The sequence below is a fragment of the Aethalodelphis obliquidens genome, unplaced genomic scaffold, assembly GCF_003676395.1.
Source record: "Aethalodelphis obliquidens isolate GAN/ISIS:26980383/991018 unplaced genomic scaffold, ASM367639v1 scaffold6, whole genome shotgun sequence".
Taxonomy (NCBI): domain Eukaryota; kingdom Metazoa; phylum Chordata; class Mammalia; order Artiodactyla; family Delphinidae; genus Aethalodelphis; species Aethalodelphis obliquidens.
Window position 1 is genome coordinate 786,568 of NW_020837950.1, and position 20,710 is coordinate 807,277.

At 37.4% G+C, this 20,710-nt stretch overlaps 1 protein-coding gene across 8 annotated transcripts in view; it reads right to left on the minus strand.

The window, feature by feature from the left end:
• Nucleotides 1–3,232: 3,232 nt before the first annotated feature.
• The window catches only part of CEP135 (centrosomal protein 135), a 79,541-nt gene continuing 62,063 nt past the window's right edge, over nt 3,233–20,710 (minus strand). For 5 of the 8 annotated variants that reach the window (XM_027102877.1, XM_027102876.1, XM_027102873.1 and 2 more), the window contains 5 exons: nt 15,227–15,436; nt 13,928–14,130; nt 12,907–13,011; nt 10,529–10,639; nt 3,233–4,968 (listed from right to left, as the gene is read on the minus strand). In XM_027102877.1, the coding sequence (XP_026958678.1) occupies nt 10,540–10,639; nt 12,907–13,011; nt 13,928–14,130; nt 15,227–15,436 (618 nt within the window). In that variant the 3' untranslated portion in view covers nt 3,233–4,968; nt 10,529–10,539. Of the gene's footprint in view, nt 4,969–10,206; nt 10,226–10,528; nt 10,640–12,906; nt 13,012–13,927; nt 14,131–15,226; nt 15,437–16,312; nt 17,062–20,710 lie in introns of those variants that run through there. The other 3 variants (XM_027102875.1, XM_027102878.1, XM_027102880.1) reach the window with 3 other exon arrangements.

The following is a 20,710-nucleotide window of genomic DNA, read 5'->3' on the forward strand; positions in this document are numbered from 1 at the left end:
TTTGATAGTTGCTCTTAAGACACCTGTTTGTGTTACCCCTCCTTGTTGATTTCTGAAATATCGAGATTTGTATGTTCTCCTGACAGGTATTTTACCTCATGTGCCTTTCTTCTCTTTCGGTCCTCCTCCCCACTATCTAGCATGTTGGTATTATCCAGATTCTAAAATTTTTGGTCTTAATTTTTATAGATATATTTTGTTTCTTTTTTTGGTCCCTCCTCTTCTTAATATGCTTTACCAAGCTATTTGATTATCTTTAATTATCACATCTCTTGCAGCATCTTCTATACCTACTTCTCTAACTGATTACTTCCTTCAAGTTTTTTCAGTGTTGATCTTCACTTGACATTCTGAGACTTTGTATGCCTAAGAACATTTTTATTACACCTTCAGATTTGAATGACAGCATAGTTATAAAATAGGTTCAAAATTCATTTCTTTCAATGTTCTGAAAATACTATGTTGCTCGTTTCCAGTGTAATTATTGAGAAGGTTGATGTTGTCTCAGTCTGTTGGAATTGCTATAATAATTTACCATAGATTGGTAAACAATAAAAATTTATCTCTCATGGTTTTGGAGGCTAGAAGTCAGAGATAAGGTGCCAGCATGGTCAGGTTCTGGTGAGAGCCCTTTTCTGGGTTATAGACTGCTGACTTATTATTGTACCCTCATACAACAGAGAGTGCAAGAGCTTTCTGGGATTCCTTTTACAAGGGTACTAATCCCATTCATGAGGGCTCCATCCTCATGACCTAATTATCTCCCAAAGGCCCCACCTCCTATCATCACATTAGAAAATAGGGTTTCCACATAGCAATTTTGGGAGACACATTCAGTCCACAACAGATGTAAATCTGACCCTTGTTCCTTTTTAGGTGACCTGTTTTCTCTCTGAAGCTTTTATAATTTCTCTCCTGTCTTCAATATTGTGTCTAAATGTGGGTTTTTCCTTCTCTCCTACTTGGCTTTCTCTGAGCCCTTTTAATAAAGACCTCAGACTTTATTAAAGTATGCTTAATTTGGGGACATTTATCTCCATTATTTCTTAAACTATTTTCTACACTCCTGTCTAATATTTCTCATTTTTAAGGCTCATTATTACCTGGATGTTGGCACTCCTACACATATCCTCTATGATGCTCATCCTTTCTTTTACATTTTCAATCTCTTTTTCTGATGCCTTCTGGAAGAAGTCCTCAATCTTATCTTCAAATGCACTATTTTAAAGCTATATCTGTACCTAATCCTTCCTCAAAGAAAAATAGGAGCAGTATCAAACATAACGAAAAAGCACTAAGTGGAAAGATTAGGTATGAAAAAGGTAATAGTGGAAATAAAGAACACATGGGGGTTGTTGGTGCCTTGATAAGAATGGTTTGACTGGAGTAACGGGAATAAATTGTGATTAGGTGATTAGAATAGTTCAAGAAGGAAGGGTGGCATGAAGTGAGTATGGATAACTCCTTTCAAGGAACTTTTGCTACAAAGAGTATGAAAAATGGAATGGTATGGTTCAAGAGGGTTTTAAAATGGGAGATTAAAAATGGGAGGTATTTTTTGATGATGGCCATTCTGACTGGTGTGAGGTGATACCACATTGTAGTCTTCACTTGCATTTCTCTAACGATTAGTGATGTTGAGCAACCTTTCATGTGTTTGTTGGCAGTCTGTATATCTTCTTTGGAGAAATGTCTATTTAGGTCTTCTGCCCATTTCTGGATTGGGTTGTTTTCCTGATATTGAGCTGCACAAACTGCTTGTAAATTTTAGAGATTAATCCTTTGTCAGTTGCTTCGTTTGCAAATATTTTCTCCCATTCTGAGGGTTGTCTTTTCATCTTGTTTATGGTTTCCTTTGCTGTGCAAAAGCTTTGAAGTTTCATTAGGTCCCATTTGTTTATTTTTGTTTTTATTTCCATTTCTCTAGGAGGTGGGTCAAACAGGATCTTGCTGTGATTTATCTCATAGAGTGTTCTGCCTATGATTTCCTCTAAGAGTTTTCTAGTGTCTGGCCTTGATTTGGGTCTTTAATCCATTTTGAGTTTATTTTTGTGTATGGTGTTAGGGAGTGTTCTAATTTCATTCTTTTACATGTAGCTGTCCAGTTTTCCCAGCACCACTTATTGAAGAGGCTGTCTTTTCTCCATTGTATATTCTTGCCTCCTTTATCAAAGATAAGGTGACCATATGTGTGTGGGTTTATCTCTGGGGCTTCCTATCTTGTTCCATTGATCTGTATTTCTGTTTTTGTGCCAGTTGGCCATCATCAAAAAATCTACAAACAATAAATGCTGGAGAGGGTGTGGAGAAAAGGGAACCCTCTTGCACTGTTGGTGGGAATGTAAATTGATACAGCCACTATGGAGAACAGTATAGAGGTTCCTTAAAAAACTAAAAATAGAACTACCATACAACCCAACAATCCCACTACTCAGCATATACCCTGAGAAAACCATAATTCAAAAGGAGTCATGTACCACAATGTTCACTGCAGCTCTATTTACAATAGCCAGGACATGGAAGCAACCTAAATGTCCACTGACAGACGAATGGATAAAGAAGATGTGGCACATATATACAATGGAATATTACTCAGCCATAAAAAGAAACGAAATTGAGTTATTTGTAGTGAGGTGGATGGATCTAGAGTCTGTCATACAGAGTGAAGTAAGTCAGAAAGAGAAAAATAAATACCGTTATGCTAACACATATATATGGAATCTGAAAAAAAGAAATGGTTCTGACGAACCTAGGGGCAGGACAGGAATAGAGACGCAGATGTAGAGAATGGACTTGAGGACACGGGGAGGGGGAAGGGTAAACTGGGATGAAGTGAGAGAGTGGCACTGACATATATACACTACCAAATGTAAAACAGATAGCTAGTGGGAAGCAGCTGCATAGCACCGGGAGATCAGCTCCATGGTTTGTGACCACCCAGAGGGGTGGGATAGGGAGGGTGGGAGGGAGACGCAGAGGGAGGGGATATGGGGATATATGTACACGTTTAGCTGATTCATTTTGTTATTCAGCAGAAACTAACACAACATTGTAATGCAATTATACTCCAATAAAGATGTTAAAAAAAAAAAAAAAGAAAGTGCCTGGAATCTGAGTTCAGAGACTTCTCCATATCCCACCATGATAAAATTTGATTTGAATAAATTACACTTAACTTTAGAATTAAGAATATTGCTACCATTATACAAAATTATTTGTAAGAAAGAGAAAATAAATGGACTGGAAAGTTTATTGGAAAATCTATGTCAAGCTCCATAATTTAAAATTATTTAAAACAAATTAAAAACATCTATAAAAGGTCAGAACATTCAGTATTTCAAGATAAAACTACTTTAAAAAATTGTATCATGGTTATGAAAATAACAATTACGGCAAACTATACATTTTTAAATTATAGAAACATTAAAAATAAAATATTGAACAAAATATGCCTTGCTGTTGTTTCGGGGAAAAGGTGGGGACAAATTTTAAAATTTTATTTACATATATTTATTAAAAGATTTTCCATATGACATTGTAAATAGTCCCATTTCTATTGTATTTTGCTGTAATACATGAATTCACACACAGGAGATAGAATACATAAAATTACATAGATGGTGAAAAAGTAAGCCACATCACACCAAATATACAATTACTGCAAAGGGCATAATGAGAACATATAAGGAATATTAGTTTTAGAAAAAGAGTGCTGTCCACCCCCAGGTACACACAAACACTCACACATAAGCTCCACTTTATTAAACCACAGGAGGAAATAAAATGTATCATAAATAATTGGTCTTCCATTTTCCAATGCTAGTTTTTAAGTTCTTTTTCGATCATAATGAAATCTATTAAGAACAGGATTTTCTTCAAATGTATGGTTTAAACACGATTAGTTTTTGTATGACAATCTATTTTGTACTTTTGTTCTTTTATTAATATCTGTATATATCTAAATCCTTTAAAGTTACAACTTTGAAAATTCACTGTAAAAAGCTGTTTTCTATCTAATATGCCACAACAGGTCAGTGTTTACATACTATTCTGGAAGACTGATAAATTACAACACACAGGTTTAGAAGCAAAAAACTGGATATTATTGAATGTATAATGGAATTTTAACAAAATGTTTTACTGTATTTACCCTATATATTGATATTTTTGTATTCAAAATTTTAGATTCGTACAGTGATAAATTTTATTTACTGAAAAGTATCCCAAATTTCTGTTCTATCGTTTTACAAAATTCTAAATACAGCTTTTAGTTTAATTTTGATAGCGTTTATATTATGTGAAGAGTCCATGTGGTAGCCAAAATAGTATATTGTATATAATATATGAATGTATCTTTTCTATCACAGTTCTTCTAGTTGGCAATAACAAATTATATATGGCAACCATTATTTTATCAAGACCTTTGCTATTATAAGAATAGACCTGAATATAGTCCCCTCAATGATAGACAGCATATTGGTGCATAATTAATTTTACATTTAGAAGAAAAAAGTTAAACATGACAGCATAGTATCAAAGTTGATCATCCCTTATGAATGTATTAAAGATATGGGTTATAAACACAGGCATGGAAATGAGAATATTTATATACATATATCATGGTTCATTAAGAAAAAAATTATTAAAGCATAATGTGAATAATACATCATAATAATTCACAGTATAAACACACTTTGAGAAGTAATTTAAGTCAGGAATAATAAAAATACAGATATAACATTAGCACTATCCATACATATTCTGTTCTGTCATATATATGAAAATATATACATGGATATAGCTCTTTTAAACCAAATTTTTACATAAATATTCACTGATTTAAATAAAAGTTGACAGAGGTAGAATTTGTGTCAATGTTCATAATTTTCAGGAACAAGTGCTTCAAATATTTCATTACTGTCTGTCCTTTAAAAAAATCCATATAGCCAACTCATGAAAGCCATCATTCTGAAAAAGCGGGGAGGGGAAAGGTGGATTAAGAAAAAAATGATAAAATTACTCAGTACTTTCATGAAAAATTGCAATTCAGTAATGTTTTAACTGAAATTATAATCTCTAATAAAATCTTTGCCCACAAATTATAGTTAATAGTCAAGAAGTATTGTTCTATATTTCAAAAAGATATTCCCTTTAAACTATTATACAAAAGCATTTCAAAGTATAAGAGTACTGAAAGAATGATACACAGTGAAAAGAATGGGGTAACATAGAATGTTAATTGAGAAAAATCGTTCAAAAGAAGGGATACTATGATGTATAGGTTTCATAAAATTACAAACAAGTACTGTAAATTATGTTGTCTGAGTCTTAAAATAGCATGTTAAGGATAGTCAAATATTTTTCCAAGTATTTTGACCTTACGTGCTATCTAACCACCCTCCCAATTAAAAAACACAGACATTAAAATATAAAAAAATCACACAATGGAAACACTGAGAAAGTAATTATTTTTTTCTATATTGAGGAAGACATACTTAAGAAGAAATTATCAGGCAGGTTGTCAAATACTGATGTAAAACATTGTTTATAAGAAAAAAAAAGCTGGAAACAAACTATCGATATATGTTCCATAAGAGGAGAATGATTAAATAATTTATGGAATATCCATGTGATCAACTGTTAAATCACTATTTTAAAATGGCATTTTTGAAAATGCTTTTAATGATAAGAATAAATGTATGCAACTATATTAAGGGGAAAACCCCACAGAACAGAACAAAAAAACTGATAAAAACTATTTTGAGTATGATTTCTATTAGAATTATACATGTATGTCTATGCTTGTGTGTATATTTATTACAAATTAAACATAAGAAAGGAGTAAGGGCTTCCCTGGTGGTCCAGTGGTTAAGACTCCATGCTCTCCTCCCAATGCAGGGGTCACGGATTTGACCCCTTGTTGGGGAACTAAGATCCTGCAAAGATTCTGCATGTCGCGTGTCACGGCCAAAATAAATAAATAAATAAAATTTAAAAAAAGTAAATAAATAAACTTTTTTTTCTTTTTAAAAAGAAGGGAGTGTACCAAATGGCTAATTGCTATTTTCTCTGGGTTGTAGGATTAAAAGTGATTTTGATTTGTACATCCATGTTCACAGCAGCATTTTCACAATAGCCAAAAGATGGAAGCAAGCCAAGTGATGAATGGATAAACAAAGTGTGCTATATACATAGTATGGAATAATATTCAGCCTCAAAAAGGAAGGGAATTCTGACACATACTCCCTCCCTCATGGATAAAACTTGAAAACATTATAGTAAGTGAAATAAGTCAGTCACAAAAACACAAATGCTGCATGATTCCACTTATTTAAGGTACAAAGAATAGTCAAATTCATAGAGACAGAAATTGTCACGGTGATTGCAAGAGGTTAGGGGAAAGGGAGAATGGGGAGTTAGTGTTTAATGGGTACAGAGTTTTAGCTGGGGAAGATGAAAAAGTTCTGGAGATTGATGGTAGAGATGATTTTTGCACAAGAGTGTGAATGTACTAACTGCCAGAGAAATGTACACTTAAAAATGGTTAAAATGATAAATTTGACCTTATGTATATTTTACTCCAATAAAAAAAATATAAAAAGAAGTGATTTTGGTTATCTTCTTTCTACTTTTGTATTTTATGTTTTCTCAGTGAGCATTTTTTAGATGCAATAATCAAAACAGTAAAAGCAAAACTGGATTATATATGTTAACTATTAGAGACACTGTAAATACGACTTGATATGAATATTTCATATTCATTTCTGGGTACTTATGGGGATATCCCTTAAAATTAGTTTTGGTGACAACGTTAGAAAATATGAATGGAAATGTGCTACCAATTAACAACATCATTAGGATACTCTGGGAATTTGTTAATGGTTGTAGACATTTTCTAATCTACATCTACTAGAATGGCTATAATAAAAAAATGGAAAATAACAAGTGTTGATAAGGACTTGGAAAACTGGAACTCTTAGACTGCTGGTGAGAATGGTACAGTTATGTGGAAAAAGTTTGGCAGGTATTCAAAAAGTTAAACATAGAATTACCTTATGACCCAGCAACTCTAGGTACTCACAAAAGATATTAAAACAGACTAAAACAGATACTTGTACACCAATGTTCACAGCAGCATTATTCACAATAGCTAAGAGATGAAAACAACCCAGGTGTCCATCAACTGATGAGCAAAAGAACAAAATGTGGTATAAACACAAAGGAATATCATTCAGGGATGAAAAGGAATGAAGTTCTGATACATGCTACAACACAGATGAACCCTGAAGACATTATTCTAAATGAAGTAAGCTAGATGCAAAAAGACAAATATTGTATAAATTCACTTATATGAAAATCTAGAGTAGGCTAATTTATAGAGATAGAAAGTAGATTAGAGGTTATCAGGGGCAGGGAAGTGAAGACAGGGGACTGGAGAGTTATTGCTTAATAGATACAGAGTTTCTGTCGGGGTGATAAAAAATTCTGGAAATAGTGGTGATGGTTGTACAACATTGTGAATTTAATGCCACTGAGTTGTACACTTTACAAAATAGTTAAGAAGGCAAAGTTGAGGGACTTCCCTCGTTGTCCAGTGGTTAAGACTTTGCCTTCCAATGCAGGGGGTGTGGGTTCGATCCCAGGTACGGGAAATAAGATCCCACATCCCTCCTGGCCAGAAAAAAAACAAAACAAAGCATAAAACTGAAGCAATATTGTAACAAATTCAATAAAGACTTTAAAAATGGTACACATCAAAAAAACTTAAAAAAAAAGTAGGCAAAGTTCATGTTATATATATTTTATCATAATTTTAAAAGGTTTTCTAATTCATTACAGCTTTAGAGATTGCTGGAAAGCACTATGTTCTAGATCAGTGGTTCTTTTTTTTTTTTTTTTTTGCGGTATGCGGGCCTCTCACTGTTGTGGCCTCTCCCATTGCGGAGCACAGGCTCCGGACGTGCAGGCTCAGCGGCCATGGTTCACAGGCCCAGCCGCTCCACGGCATGTGGGATCTTCCCGGACTGGGGCACGAACCCATGTCCACTGCATCGGCAGGCGGACTCTCAACCACTGCGCCACCAGGGAAGCCCCCAGTGGTTCTTAAATTATAGTTTGGGGATCCCTGGGAGTCAAGCCTCTTTTCATAAACTAAGGAATTACTTGCTTTTTCACTCATATTATCTCACAAGTATACAGATAAGTTTTCCAGGGGCTATGTGACATGAAAGGCCAGTTAGTAAATAAATATTTCAGATTTGTGGGCCACAGGGTCTCTGTCACAACTCCCTAATTCTGCCACTGCAGAAAAGCAGTCTGAGACAATATGTAAACAAATCGGTGTGGCTTAATAAAGCTTAATTTACAAAATTAGGCAGTGGTGTGGATTTGGCCTACAGGGGCCTAGTTTACCAACCCTTGATCTAAAATGCAGCTGTGAATCAAGCATGAAAAAAATGCTTGTGTCACAACTGCCAAGAGGCTTTATAATGAGAAGCAGAACCTCCATCTAATCACATTCAAATTAATGCAGCAGCTTCGAAGTTGTGAGGACAAAGTGACTGCTGCCAGCACTAGGAAGTGGTCCTCAAAGTGAAAGAGGAAGTCAAATGTTTTAGTCAAATAAACAAACACAAAAGCAAAAAGCACAGCAATCAGGAATCATTTAAACATAGGCCCTACAAATACCAATAAAGCCTGGGGCATCAGTATATTAAAGAATAGAACATAGCTGATACTCTTATGAGGATTCTGAAGTCACCAAGGAAATGCTTAATTATCTCCTATAAAATTCTATTGAGAGAAGCCAAAAAATGAATAATTTTTAAAAGGACTGACTTTACTATTTCTGTCAATAAGCCTGCACTTTTCAGTCATCTACTTTTCAAACCCTGGGTCTGACATGCTTCTTTCCCATTCACTCCCATCTCCAATGAATGAGCACATCACTTTGACCCTTCCTCAGCCAAATGTGTCCTAGCTCTTTACAATCACTCTGGAAAACTGCCTTACTATAACTACTCAAGCTCGAACACATGCACGTCCAGTGACCTGACAATCTCACCCCTAAGTGTATACCCAAAAGAAATGCACACATCTGTTCGCCAACATAAGGTACTAGAATGTTCATCATAATTCTATCTGTAATAGCCCAAACTGGAAATTATCACATGCCCATCAAAAACAGAATGAGTAAATGGACTGTGGTATGTTCACATAATGGAATACTATACAGCAACAAGACTGAACCAACTACAAGTACACAGCAGTATGGATGAATGTCACAGAGGTACTATTGAGAAAAAAGCCAGAAATATATGATTTCATTTATAAAATGTCCAGAAACAGACAAAAGAAATCTATGCTTTTAATAACTGAGACAGTTACTTTTAGAGTAAGGCTTATGACCAGAAGGACACCCAAGAGAGGTCATGTTTTGTTTCTTGATCCGGGTGCAGGTTGCATAGGTGTGTTCAGTTTGTAAAAATTCATTGAGCTGTATATCCTACGATATAGCACTTTTCTGTATGTATATAATAATTTATCTTAAAATATCTAGCTTTCAATATTAAATAATATTTTCTATGTCTTTGTCCACACTTTCACTATCTGTTATTTGTACCTTGAGTTTGGCACTTTATCAAATATTACCCTGTGATACATTGTCATTTAATTTTTGTTGTGGATGTCTTCTCTCTCTCTCTCTTTTTTTAAATCTGCACCGGGTGTTAGTTGCGGCGTGTGGGATCTTCATTGAGGCATGCGGGATCTTTCGTTGCGGCGTGCAGGCTCTTCCTTGCAGTGCACGGGCTTCTCTCTAGTTGTGGTGCGTGGGTTTTCTCTCTCTAGTTTTAGTGGCACATGGGCTTCTCTCTAGTTGTGGCGTGCAGGTTTTCTCTCTAGTTAGAGCGGCACATGGGCTTCTCTCTAGTTGTGGAGCGTGAGTTTTCTCTCTCTAGTTGTAGTGGCGCATGGGCTTCTCTCTAGTTGTGGTGTGCAGGTTTTCTCTCTAGTTGTAGCGGCGCGTGGGCTTCTCTCTAGTTGTGGTGCGTGAGTTTCCTCTCTCTAGTTGTGGTGTGCGGGCTCCAGAGCACGAGGGCTCTGTAGTTTGTGGCACCCAGGCTCTCACTGAGGCGCGCAAGCTCAGCAGTTGTGGTGCATGGGCTTAGTTGCCCCACGGCATGTGGGATCTTAGTTGCCCGATCAGGGATCAAACCCACGTACCCTGCATTGGAAGGCAGATTCTTTACCACTGGACCACCAGGGAAGTCCCCAGATGTCTTCTTTTTTAATTAATGTATAATTTATGTACAATAAAATACATGGACTGTAAACGTTCAGTTCAACGAATTTTTACAATTGTATACAGCCATGTAACCATCACCACCATGACACAGCACATTCTATTACCTCTGAAAGTTCCCTACCACCTTTATAGGCAATCTCCTCTCCCCCCACACAGAAAACAACTCTTGTAATTTTTATAACCAGAGATAAGTTTTGCTTGTACTTGGTGTTACATACATACCTTTCTGATAATCAGTTTGTATGTTCAGGAGAATGTAAAGGAGACTTCAGAGTAGAACTAAGGGGTGGTGTGCGAAGACCGTGCCGACGCATCTCTTGGATTGCTCGTTCTCTGTCAATAAAGACAAAATAAGAGATTATACCAAAAAGTGGTAAACAAATAAAAGGTCCTGTTATTGTTGTTAAGTAATTTCTACTCAATTGATTAATTAGTATTTCTACTAAATTTAAATCCTTTGAAGGGACTTCCCGGGTGGCACAGTGGTTAAGAATCTGCCTGCCAATGCAGGGGACACAGGTTTGAGCCCTGGTCCAGGACGATCCCACATGCCGCGGAGCAACTAAGCCCGTGTGCCACAACTACTGGGTCGGCGTTCTAGAGCCTGTGAGCTACAACTACTGAGCCCACGTGCCACAACTACTGAAGCCTGCGCGCCTAGAGCCCGTGCTCCGCAACAAGAGAAGCCACCGCATAGAGAAGCCTGCACACCTCAATGAAGAGTAGCCCCTGCTTGCCATGGCAACTAGAGAAAGCCCACGCAGCAACAAAGACCCAACGCAGCCATAAACAAATAAATAAATCCTATGTCTTTATATCATTTCTAAGTTGAGGATAAAAGATGTCAATAAAAGGAATATGTACTTTAAGAGATTGTTCAAAGCCCTTCTGAATATAGATTTTCAAAGTTGGTTGGTTCCCCTCTCTGCCCCTACCTTTCCCACCTCTTCTTGCACATAAATCTAGTCCTCTTCCTTCCTGTCTCAAAACGCCCAAATGTTAGAAGTAAAATAATCTACTTTCTGTTATGTCTGGGTCTGCCCCACAAAGCATGATGACTGTGTTGCCACCTCTACTGTGGGCTATTCACAGTCCCTGGCCCAGACTTTCTGACTTGAGCTCTTCAGTACCTAGGATTTCTACCTAGACGGGTGCTTCACAAACTTTTTTCATTATAATCCCCTACAAAAACTTTTTTAGATGCCCCTCCCCAAATTACTCCCCCTCCGTCCAATTTTAATACATCAGATTTTAATACATAGATACACTGTTAATACACTGTGGCCCTTCCGAGGGCCATAAATCACTGTAGTACCTAAGGTTTCTTTGCCATTCCCTCTTCCCCAAGAATCTATATTGTTCCCTGCAGGGACAATATTGCCTCTTTAAAAATGCAAGATTTAGTTGCATGGTAAACAGAAGGAAAGACATGGTTAGGTGGGTCAAGGTTTCTTTGGGGACCAGGGGCAAGGAAAAAGGAGAAGAATTAAGGGAGTCTATAACCCTAGGCAACAGAGGGCTTGGTTTAGGACCCTTGAATTGAAGAGAATTTCAGTTGTCATTAATAAATGAAAATCATTACATATATACAGTTTAGTACATTCAGAAAATAGATCTTCTAAATAACAAGAAAATAACAACACTGCTTTCATGACACTGATGCAACCTCAGGCTTCATTTCTCTTTGAAATCACAAATACTGATTTCCTAGCAAATTCCATCTATAATCCAAATTGCACATCACTTAAAAGTTTTGAAGCAAATGGTTAAGAATAAGATTAGAGAACTCAAAATATTGACCTAAATAAGCAATCTGACCACTATTTGAGAATGAAATCTTAGGAATGCTGATGCCTATGGTATTAATACAGTAGGAAAGAATAATGGAAGAAAAGTAAATTGACAAGTTGATTCACAAATTAGACTTGGATTTTAACTGTTAAAGCAGGTCTCATTCCTGTCTGTAACACTTGGAGATTAAAATTTTCAACATAATAAAGCAAATGAACTGAAATATAAGTGTCTATAAAAATTCCTAAGCTGTAGGGAATATATTGAAAAGATTAAGAGCACAGGCTTTAAAATTAGACAAACCTATATGGATTTTAGTCTTGGCTCTGCTATTTACTATTTGCGTGACCTTAGTTTTTAATAACAATATAGGCACAATAATAGATAGTTAATAGGATTAATCAGATACATACATAGTATCTGGCATATATTTGTTAAGTGCCCTTAAGATCATCAGTATCATCGCTTTCATGATGATTTGTATTTGGAATTTCCTATTGGACCATAATGTTTTGGGCTCTTGTAGAATCCTTACTAGCTTGCTGATTCCCTAACTATATCCTTTGAAATAATGCCCTAATTTTGTCCTGAGGAATGCTACAGCAAACATTCATACAATACTTGCTACTTTATTGTGGGGATATTATCTTCTACAACACTTGTTGCCTTTTTAGGAAGAATTACCAAAGAAATTTATTTTACGTATTAATGCTAAGAAAAGTTTGCTATTTGTAAGCCATATTAAATCCTTTTGGAATAGAATAGGGAATAAATAAAAACGCTGTTCAATGCTAAAAATATATTCTTACCGTTCATATCTTTCAGTTGAAATCTGCCTTTTCAGAACATCAAGATCTGTTTGTAATTGTGCCATTTTAGCCCGAAGCATGGTGTTTTCCCGGCTTTGACTATTTCTTAAAAACAAATTTAGAAAATCAAATAAATAATAAATATTCTGTTTTATAGCATCAAGTGCTATGGATTTTTGTTTTTGTTATTAATAAATACAAATGGAGGTGACATATAAGGATGAAAAAAAGAGAAGACTTTCCAACAATAATTCCATAAACGTCTGGAGCTTCTATCACAAAGTTTTCTTTTTCATTCATCTCATTTATTTAACGAACATTTACTAAGCTTCTAGTATGTGCTAGGCACTGCAGCAATGCTGGAGATACCAATGTGAGAAGACATGAATTGTAACATCAAAAAGTAAAGTATCTTTATTGGCTCTTTCTTGATTCCTACCTCAGAAAGAGATATATTTCTAATTCCTTTTAAAAGTTAATTATTCCACTCATACTATCTACTCTATGTTTCCTCCCTTCTTCCAAAAATATGTCCAAACTTCTCCATTATCAATCTCCTAAAAGGTAATCAATATTATGAGGGTCAAATTTCATGGCCTTTTCAAAGTCTTTTTCCTAATTCATAGCATGAAACACAGCCAGTTCTCCCCATTCTGAAATGCTCTCCCCTTCGCTGACTTCTCTCTTCAGTCCTCAAATTTAGGTATTTTTCTAAAGTCCACTCGTTCACTTCCATGGGTACCACCTCTGTGGAGAACATATACAAATTACACGCCCAAACATGATGTCTCTTCTGAGCTAAACCCCCTGAGTTTCCCAAAGCAGCGGCCATGTAATCAAAATACTTTGCTTTGCACTCCCATCCCCCAGTCCCCCAACACTTTGAAAACAAAATTTTTTTCGTTCCTCCACTATTTTTCTATCATTTGTTTTATGCTACAAATCTATAAAAAATTATTCATATTGAAAAATTATTTGTGACAAGCTATTTTCCTCACATAAGTTGATTCATGACGCTTACAATTTGCTTTCTGAAAGGGTTAACTTCTCTTTAAGTAGCTGAATTTCTGTATCCTTCTCGTGGAAGGTTAAATGGGAATGAAATTCTTTATCTCTATTTGTAGCCAACAATGATTCAAGGTTTTTAATCGTATGTCTCTCACTTGACAGTTGTTTTTTTAACAGCTCTGATTCTGATTTTACATTTTCTAATTCCACTGCAACCTACAAGAAAAACAAAGCAAGATTACTTCAGTATAATTTTAGACTTACTCTGAAAAATTATCTGCACAGCTATACACACATCAGTTGCTTCATTTTGGGTACTGATTAAAGATTCTGTAATACTTTTCACATATAGGAAAAACATCTTATTTTCAAAATAATCTTTGTTATTTTTAGCAAAGACCTATCCCAACCCTCAAATAGTTTTCTTTCATGTTACCTTGTCAAGAGGGGGTAATTAACGTAAAATCCTAAAATGTGGCCACCCTATCAGTAAGGAGGCCCTTCTGGTTTATTAAATATGTATATTCTGTTTACATAGTCAAACCAGTCTTGAAGCTTCTCAGTACCTGAAAATAAAGTTACTACTAAATAAGTGAAAACTGGAAACACCCATGTTTAAAAACACACATTGGGTTGTTTAAAGTAATGCTTCGGTTTGGGAATGGGACGTTCCAGTTAACTCGACTTTTAAAATTAAGTAAGATTTTTATCAGGAAAATATTCCACTTAGAAAGGAATCAACTGCTCAATTCTTCATATAAGTCTTACTTTTAAGCAGAGAAAGAATGTATTGGGATATGTTCCTATTCTATAATTAGAAGACTTATATTCTCCTAAATACCCATCTGCTTCAAAACAGCACCTAATTTTATCATCATGTTTGCCAAAGAAACCTCGACAAAAAATGTAGTAGTCAAATTAGAGTAGGGCTGAATAAAACAATATGCTACTGGGACTTCCTGGTGGTGCAGTGGTTAAGAATCCGCCTGCCAATGTAGGGGACACAGGTTCGAGCCCTGGTCCAGGAAGATCCCACATGCCTCGGAGCAACTAAGCCCGTGCGCCACAACTACTGAAGCCCACGTGCCACAGCTACTGAAGCCCACGCGCCTAGAGCCCATGCTCTGCAACAAGAGAAGCCACCGCAATGAGAAGCCCGCGCACCGCAACGAAGAGTAGCCCCCACTCGCCACAACTAGAGAAAGAGCGCATGCAGCAATGAAGACCCAATACAGCCAAAAATAAATAAATAAAATAAGTAAATTCATATATAAAAAAAAATATGCTACAATATTATCTTTTAAGTTCTTACCCTCTCAAATTCAAGGTTTTTGGAATTCAATTGCTGGGTCATAATATCTTTGCCTGAATCAAGCTTAATGCAAAGGTCTCTAAGAGATGACACATCATTTAATACTGCTGCTTTCTCATCTTCTTGGTGTCTCAGCTCTTCTTCTAATCTAGACATGGCTTTTGCCATGGATGAGATCTGAGATTCATAAGCATGATGTGCATTTATGTGCTGAAAATAAGAAAACAGGTAAAAAGTTAAAGTAACCCAGTAATATTAAAGGTTTGAATCTGTGTAACTACAACGTCCCTTTATATAACTATAAAAGACAATTTTTGCAATTTAAAAAATTTTGCAATTTTAAGATACTCTCAGGAAGCTGTCTTCTATTTAAAGATGGCCTATTTAATGCTTAAAAAAATAAACTGTGTTTAATTATTAATCATGGTAACTAAGTACCTCATGTATATATTTGGAAGATGAAAATTACTGCTTTAGGGTTGTGAACATGAGAGATCTTTTAAGTCATATTAAATTTTTCCTTTATAAACTCTGTTATAATAATGCTTTTTAAAGTAACATATATACTTATCACTCCTCAACTGCCTTTAAATTCTGAATTTCAAAAATGGAGTTTGCTTTAAAACTATATACCTAAACTCATATTTAAATTTAACTTAACCTAATAATAGTATACAACTTTATAAGATTTTAATAACTGAAATGACGAGCAAAATTTGAAATACTGATAAACACTTCTTTCCTAAAGTAATATACATTAAAAAAAATTAATTTATTTATTTTTGGTTGCGTTGGGTCTTCGTTGCTGCACACAGGCTTTCTCTAGTTGTGGTGAGCAGGGAGGGGCTACTCTTCGTTGCGGTGTGCGGGCTTCTCATTGCAGTGGCTTCTCTTGTTGCGGAGCACGGGCTCTAGGCGTGCGGGCTTCAGTAGTTGCAGCACACAGGCTTCAGTAGTTGTGGCGCACAGGCTTCAGTAGTTGTGGCTCATGGCTCTAGCGCTCAGGCTCAGTAGTTGTGGTGCATGGGCTTCATTGCTCCGTGGCATGTGGGATCTTCCTGGACTCCTGGGCTCGAACCCATGTCCCCTGCACATTCTTAACCACTGCATGGGCCACCAGGGAAGTCCCAAGTAATGCACATTTAAAATTTTTCACAATTTAAAATGTGAGTGATAAATACAAACAGATATAAACTCTACTTCTAGAATTTAGGAAGAATTCCACATTTGAAAATTAAATTATTAAACAAGCTTTACTAAAATGAATCAACATTAAAAATCTAATACACTGCTATGAAGATTTAATAAATTTCAACAATTGTAGAAAAGTACTTGGATTTTCCAAATATTAATGAATTAATTAATCAAAATTCCCCCAAAGAAATATAAATATGTAAGTCAATCTTATATACCACATAAGTACATGAACAATGACAAAGAACAAAAGAACTAAAGAATAGTTTCTCCCGAGAACTATTTTGAAGGTTGAAAAACATTCCTTTAGTTATTATACTCTTAACAGAAAAACTTACAGAAATAGTGTATTCGTTTCCTAGGACTGCTGTAACAAATTACTGCAAATTGCTGGGTGGCTTAAAACAACAGAAATTTATTCCCTCACAATTCTGGAGGTTACAAGTCTGAAATTTAGATGCTGGCAGAGTTGGCTTCTTCGGGAGGTTCTGAGGTTGAATCTGTTCCACGCCTCTCTCCAAACTTCTGGTGATTGCTGGCAATCCTTGATGTTCCTTGCCTTGTAGACACATAACTCCAATCTCTGCCTTCACCTTCACTTGACATTCTCCTTGTGTCTTCTGTGTCCAGATTTCTCTTATCTCATAAGGATACCAAACATTAGGTTATGGCCTGCCCTAGTCCAGTATGACCTCACCTTAAATTGATTACACCTGCAAAGGTCCTATTTCCAAAAAGGTCACATTCACAGGTTCTGGTGGTTAGCATTTCAATATATTTCGGGGGGGCATAATTCTATCAACTCTCTGGCTCCCCCAAATTCATGTCCTTCCCATGTGCAAAATATATTCATTCTATCCCAACATTCTAGTATCAACTCTAAGTCCAAAATCTTATCTAAGTCAGAATGGGTAAGACTCTGGGTATGGTCCTTCCTGGGGCAAAATTCCTCTCCTTCCACAGACCTGTGATACTAGAAAACAAGTTACCTCCCTCTGAAATAAAATGGTGGAAAAGGCATAAAATGGTCCCATTCTGAAAGGGAGAAAATAGAAGGAATAAAGGAGTTACTAGTCCAAAGTAAGCCTGCAGCCAAGTAGGGCAAATTCCATTAGATTTCAAGGCCTAAAAATAATTATCTGTGCCTTGATACTCTGTCCTCTGGACCTGCTAGGGCAGCCCCACCTTCTCAGCCCTCAGGTATAGCTCCATCTCTTGGCTCACAGTGGCAGTGGCGCTGCTTTCTGGAATCAAGGAAGAAATAGCCCAGTCCCCTGGGCCTATGGTAGCGTAGCAGGTCCACCAGCTTTTGAGCTGCCCTTGGCAGCCCTGCTGATCTCTGAGCCACCTTCATTCTTCCCTTTTCTTGAAGGAGAACATATGTTCATAACTCTAGTGGCCTGTTTTCTGCTAGTAGGATCCAAGAAGTTTAACCTTCTTTCCTTGTATCCTGTTTCTGTCCCTTTCAGCCCAAGCTGGCAGTGTTTCTGCTGAGGTGATTGGTTGGGTCTATGAGTCACTCACCTACTCTCTTTGCCTAGCCACACTCTCGGCCCTGCCTCCAGAACACGCTATCTGGATAGACAAGACTTTTCCAAATCATCAAGTCCCAGCTCTTTTTTTGCTTAGCAATTCCTTCTTCAATCTGTCTCTTTCCTTCACATCTTACTATAAGCAGCAAGGAGAAACCAGGTTGCACCTTTCATACTCTGCTTGGAAATTTCCTCAGCTAAATATCCAAGTTCATAACTTATAAGTTCTACCTTCCTAAGAGTATACCATAATTCAGTCAAGTTCTCTGACATTTTATAATAAGAATTACCTTTTCTCCAGGGTCCAATAACATGTTCCTCAATTCCATCTGAGACCTCACTAGAAGAAACATTCTTATTTCTGGACAAATTCCATTCATGACGATTTATGTATTTTGTAAATAATAGAAGTTTTCTCTACAGCTTTCCTCTTTTTTTCTGCGGTACGCGGGCCTCTCACTGCTGTGGCCTCTCCTGCTGTGGAGCACAGCTCTGGACGCGCAGGCCCAGCGTCCATGGCTCACGGGCCCAGCCGCTCTGCGGCATGTGGAATCCTCCCGGACCAGGGCACAAACCTGCGTCCCCTGCATCGGCAGGCAGACTCTCAACCACTGCGCCACCAGGGAAGCCCTCCTCTTTTTTTCTGAGTTCTCGCCAGAATTGCCTTTAATATCCATCTTTCTATCTACAAACTTTTCAAGGTTGTCTAGACTTTTCTATCGCGCACCTCAAAACTCTTCCAGCCTGTACCCATTACTCTTCCAGCCTGTACCCAATTCCAAAGACCCTTTTTAGGTTTGTTACAAAAGCATCCCACTTCCTGGTACCAAAATCTGTACTAGTTTCTTAACACTGCCATAACAAATTACCAGAAACTAGATAGCTTAAAACAACAGAAATGTATTCCCTCTCAGTTCTGGAGGCCACAAGTCTGAAACCCAGATGTCAGCAGGATTGGTTCCTTCTGGAGGTTCTGAATGAGAATCTTTTCCACACCCGTCTCCCAGCTCAAGTGATTGCTGGCAATCCTTGGGGTTCCTTGCCTTGGTAGACACATCATTTCAATCTCTGCCTCTATCCTCATATGGCATTCTCCCCTGTGTCTTCTGTGTCTGAATCTCCCTTATTTTACAAGGACACCAGTTATCAGATTAGGGTCCATCCTACCCAGTGTCACCTCATTTTAACCGTTTTAAAAAATATTTATTTATTTTTGGCTGCATTGGGTCTTCATTGCTGTGCACGGGCTTTTCTCCAGTTGCGGCGAGCGGGGGTTAGTCTTCGTTACGGTGCACAGGCTTCTCACTGCGGTGGCGCTCTTGTTGCGGAGCACGGGCTCTAGGCTCACGGGTTTCAGTAGTTGTAGCTCGTGGGCTCTAGAGTGCAGGCTCAGTAGTTGTGCGCACGGGCTTAGGTGCTCCGCGGCATGTGGGATCTTCCCAGACCAGGGCTCGAACCCGTGTCCCCTGCACTGGCAGGCGGATTCTCAACCACTGTGCCACCAGGGAAGCCCACCTCATTTTAACTTGATTAAATCTGCAAAGATGCTATTTCCAAATAAGGTCACATTCACAGGTACTGGGAGCTAGGACCTAAATATATTTTTGGGGGGAGGGGTGCATAATTCTACGCACTACAGATAATCAATACTTTCTTCTAAAAAATAAAGACCAACTACGATACTATACCAACAAAACAAAACAAAAGTAGAACTAATAGCCAACTGTTCCTTATCAATCTAACTTATTTAGGGTCCCTATATTTTAACTAAACTCAAAATTTTATCATGAGACTTTTTTTTTTTTTTTTTGCAGTATGCGGGCCTCTCACTATTGTGACCTCTCCCATTGTGGAGCACAGGCTCCAGACACGCAGGCTCAGCGGCCATGGCTCACGGGCCCAGCCGCTCCGCGGCATGTGGGATCTTCCTGGACCGGGGCACAAACCCACGTCCCCTGCATCAGCAGGCGGACTCTCACCCACTGCGCCACCAGGGAAGCTCTAAGAGACTTTTATTAGACTGTCTTTATGACAAAAGCTTATTTAAATCCATATGCAAAAGAATGAAGTTGGAACCTTACCTTATATCATGTATAAAAATTAACTCAAAATGGATCAAAGACCTCAACATAAGAGCTAAAACTATAAAACGCATAGAAAAAACAGGGGAAAAGCTTCATTATGTTCGATTTAGCAACGATTTCTTAGATATGACACCAAAAATACAGGCAAGAAGAAAAAAATAGATAAATTGGACTTCATCAAAATTTAAAACTCTTGTGCATCAAAGGATAAAACTGAGTGACAAGGTAAGCCATGAGATGGGAGAAAATATTCACAAATCACATATCTAATAAGGGATTGAAATCCAGAATATACAAACAATTCCTACAACTCAACAACAACAGAAAACAACCTGATTAAAAACTAGGCAAAGGGGCTTCCCTGGTGGCGCAGTGGTTGAGACTCCGCCTGCCGATGCAGGGGACACAGGTTCGTGCCCCGGTCCAGGAAGATCCCACATGCCGTGGAGCGGCTGGGCCCGTGAGCCACGGCCGCTGAGCCTGCACGTCTGGAGCCTGTGCTCCGCAGCAGGAGAGGCCACAACAGTGACAGGCCCGCGTACTGAAAAAAAAAAAAAAACTATGCAAAGGATTTGAATACATATTTCTCCAAAGAAAATATACAAATGGCCAATAAACACACAAAATACGCTCAACATCACTAATCATTAAGAAAATACAAGTCAAAACCAAAA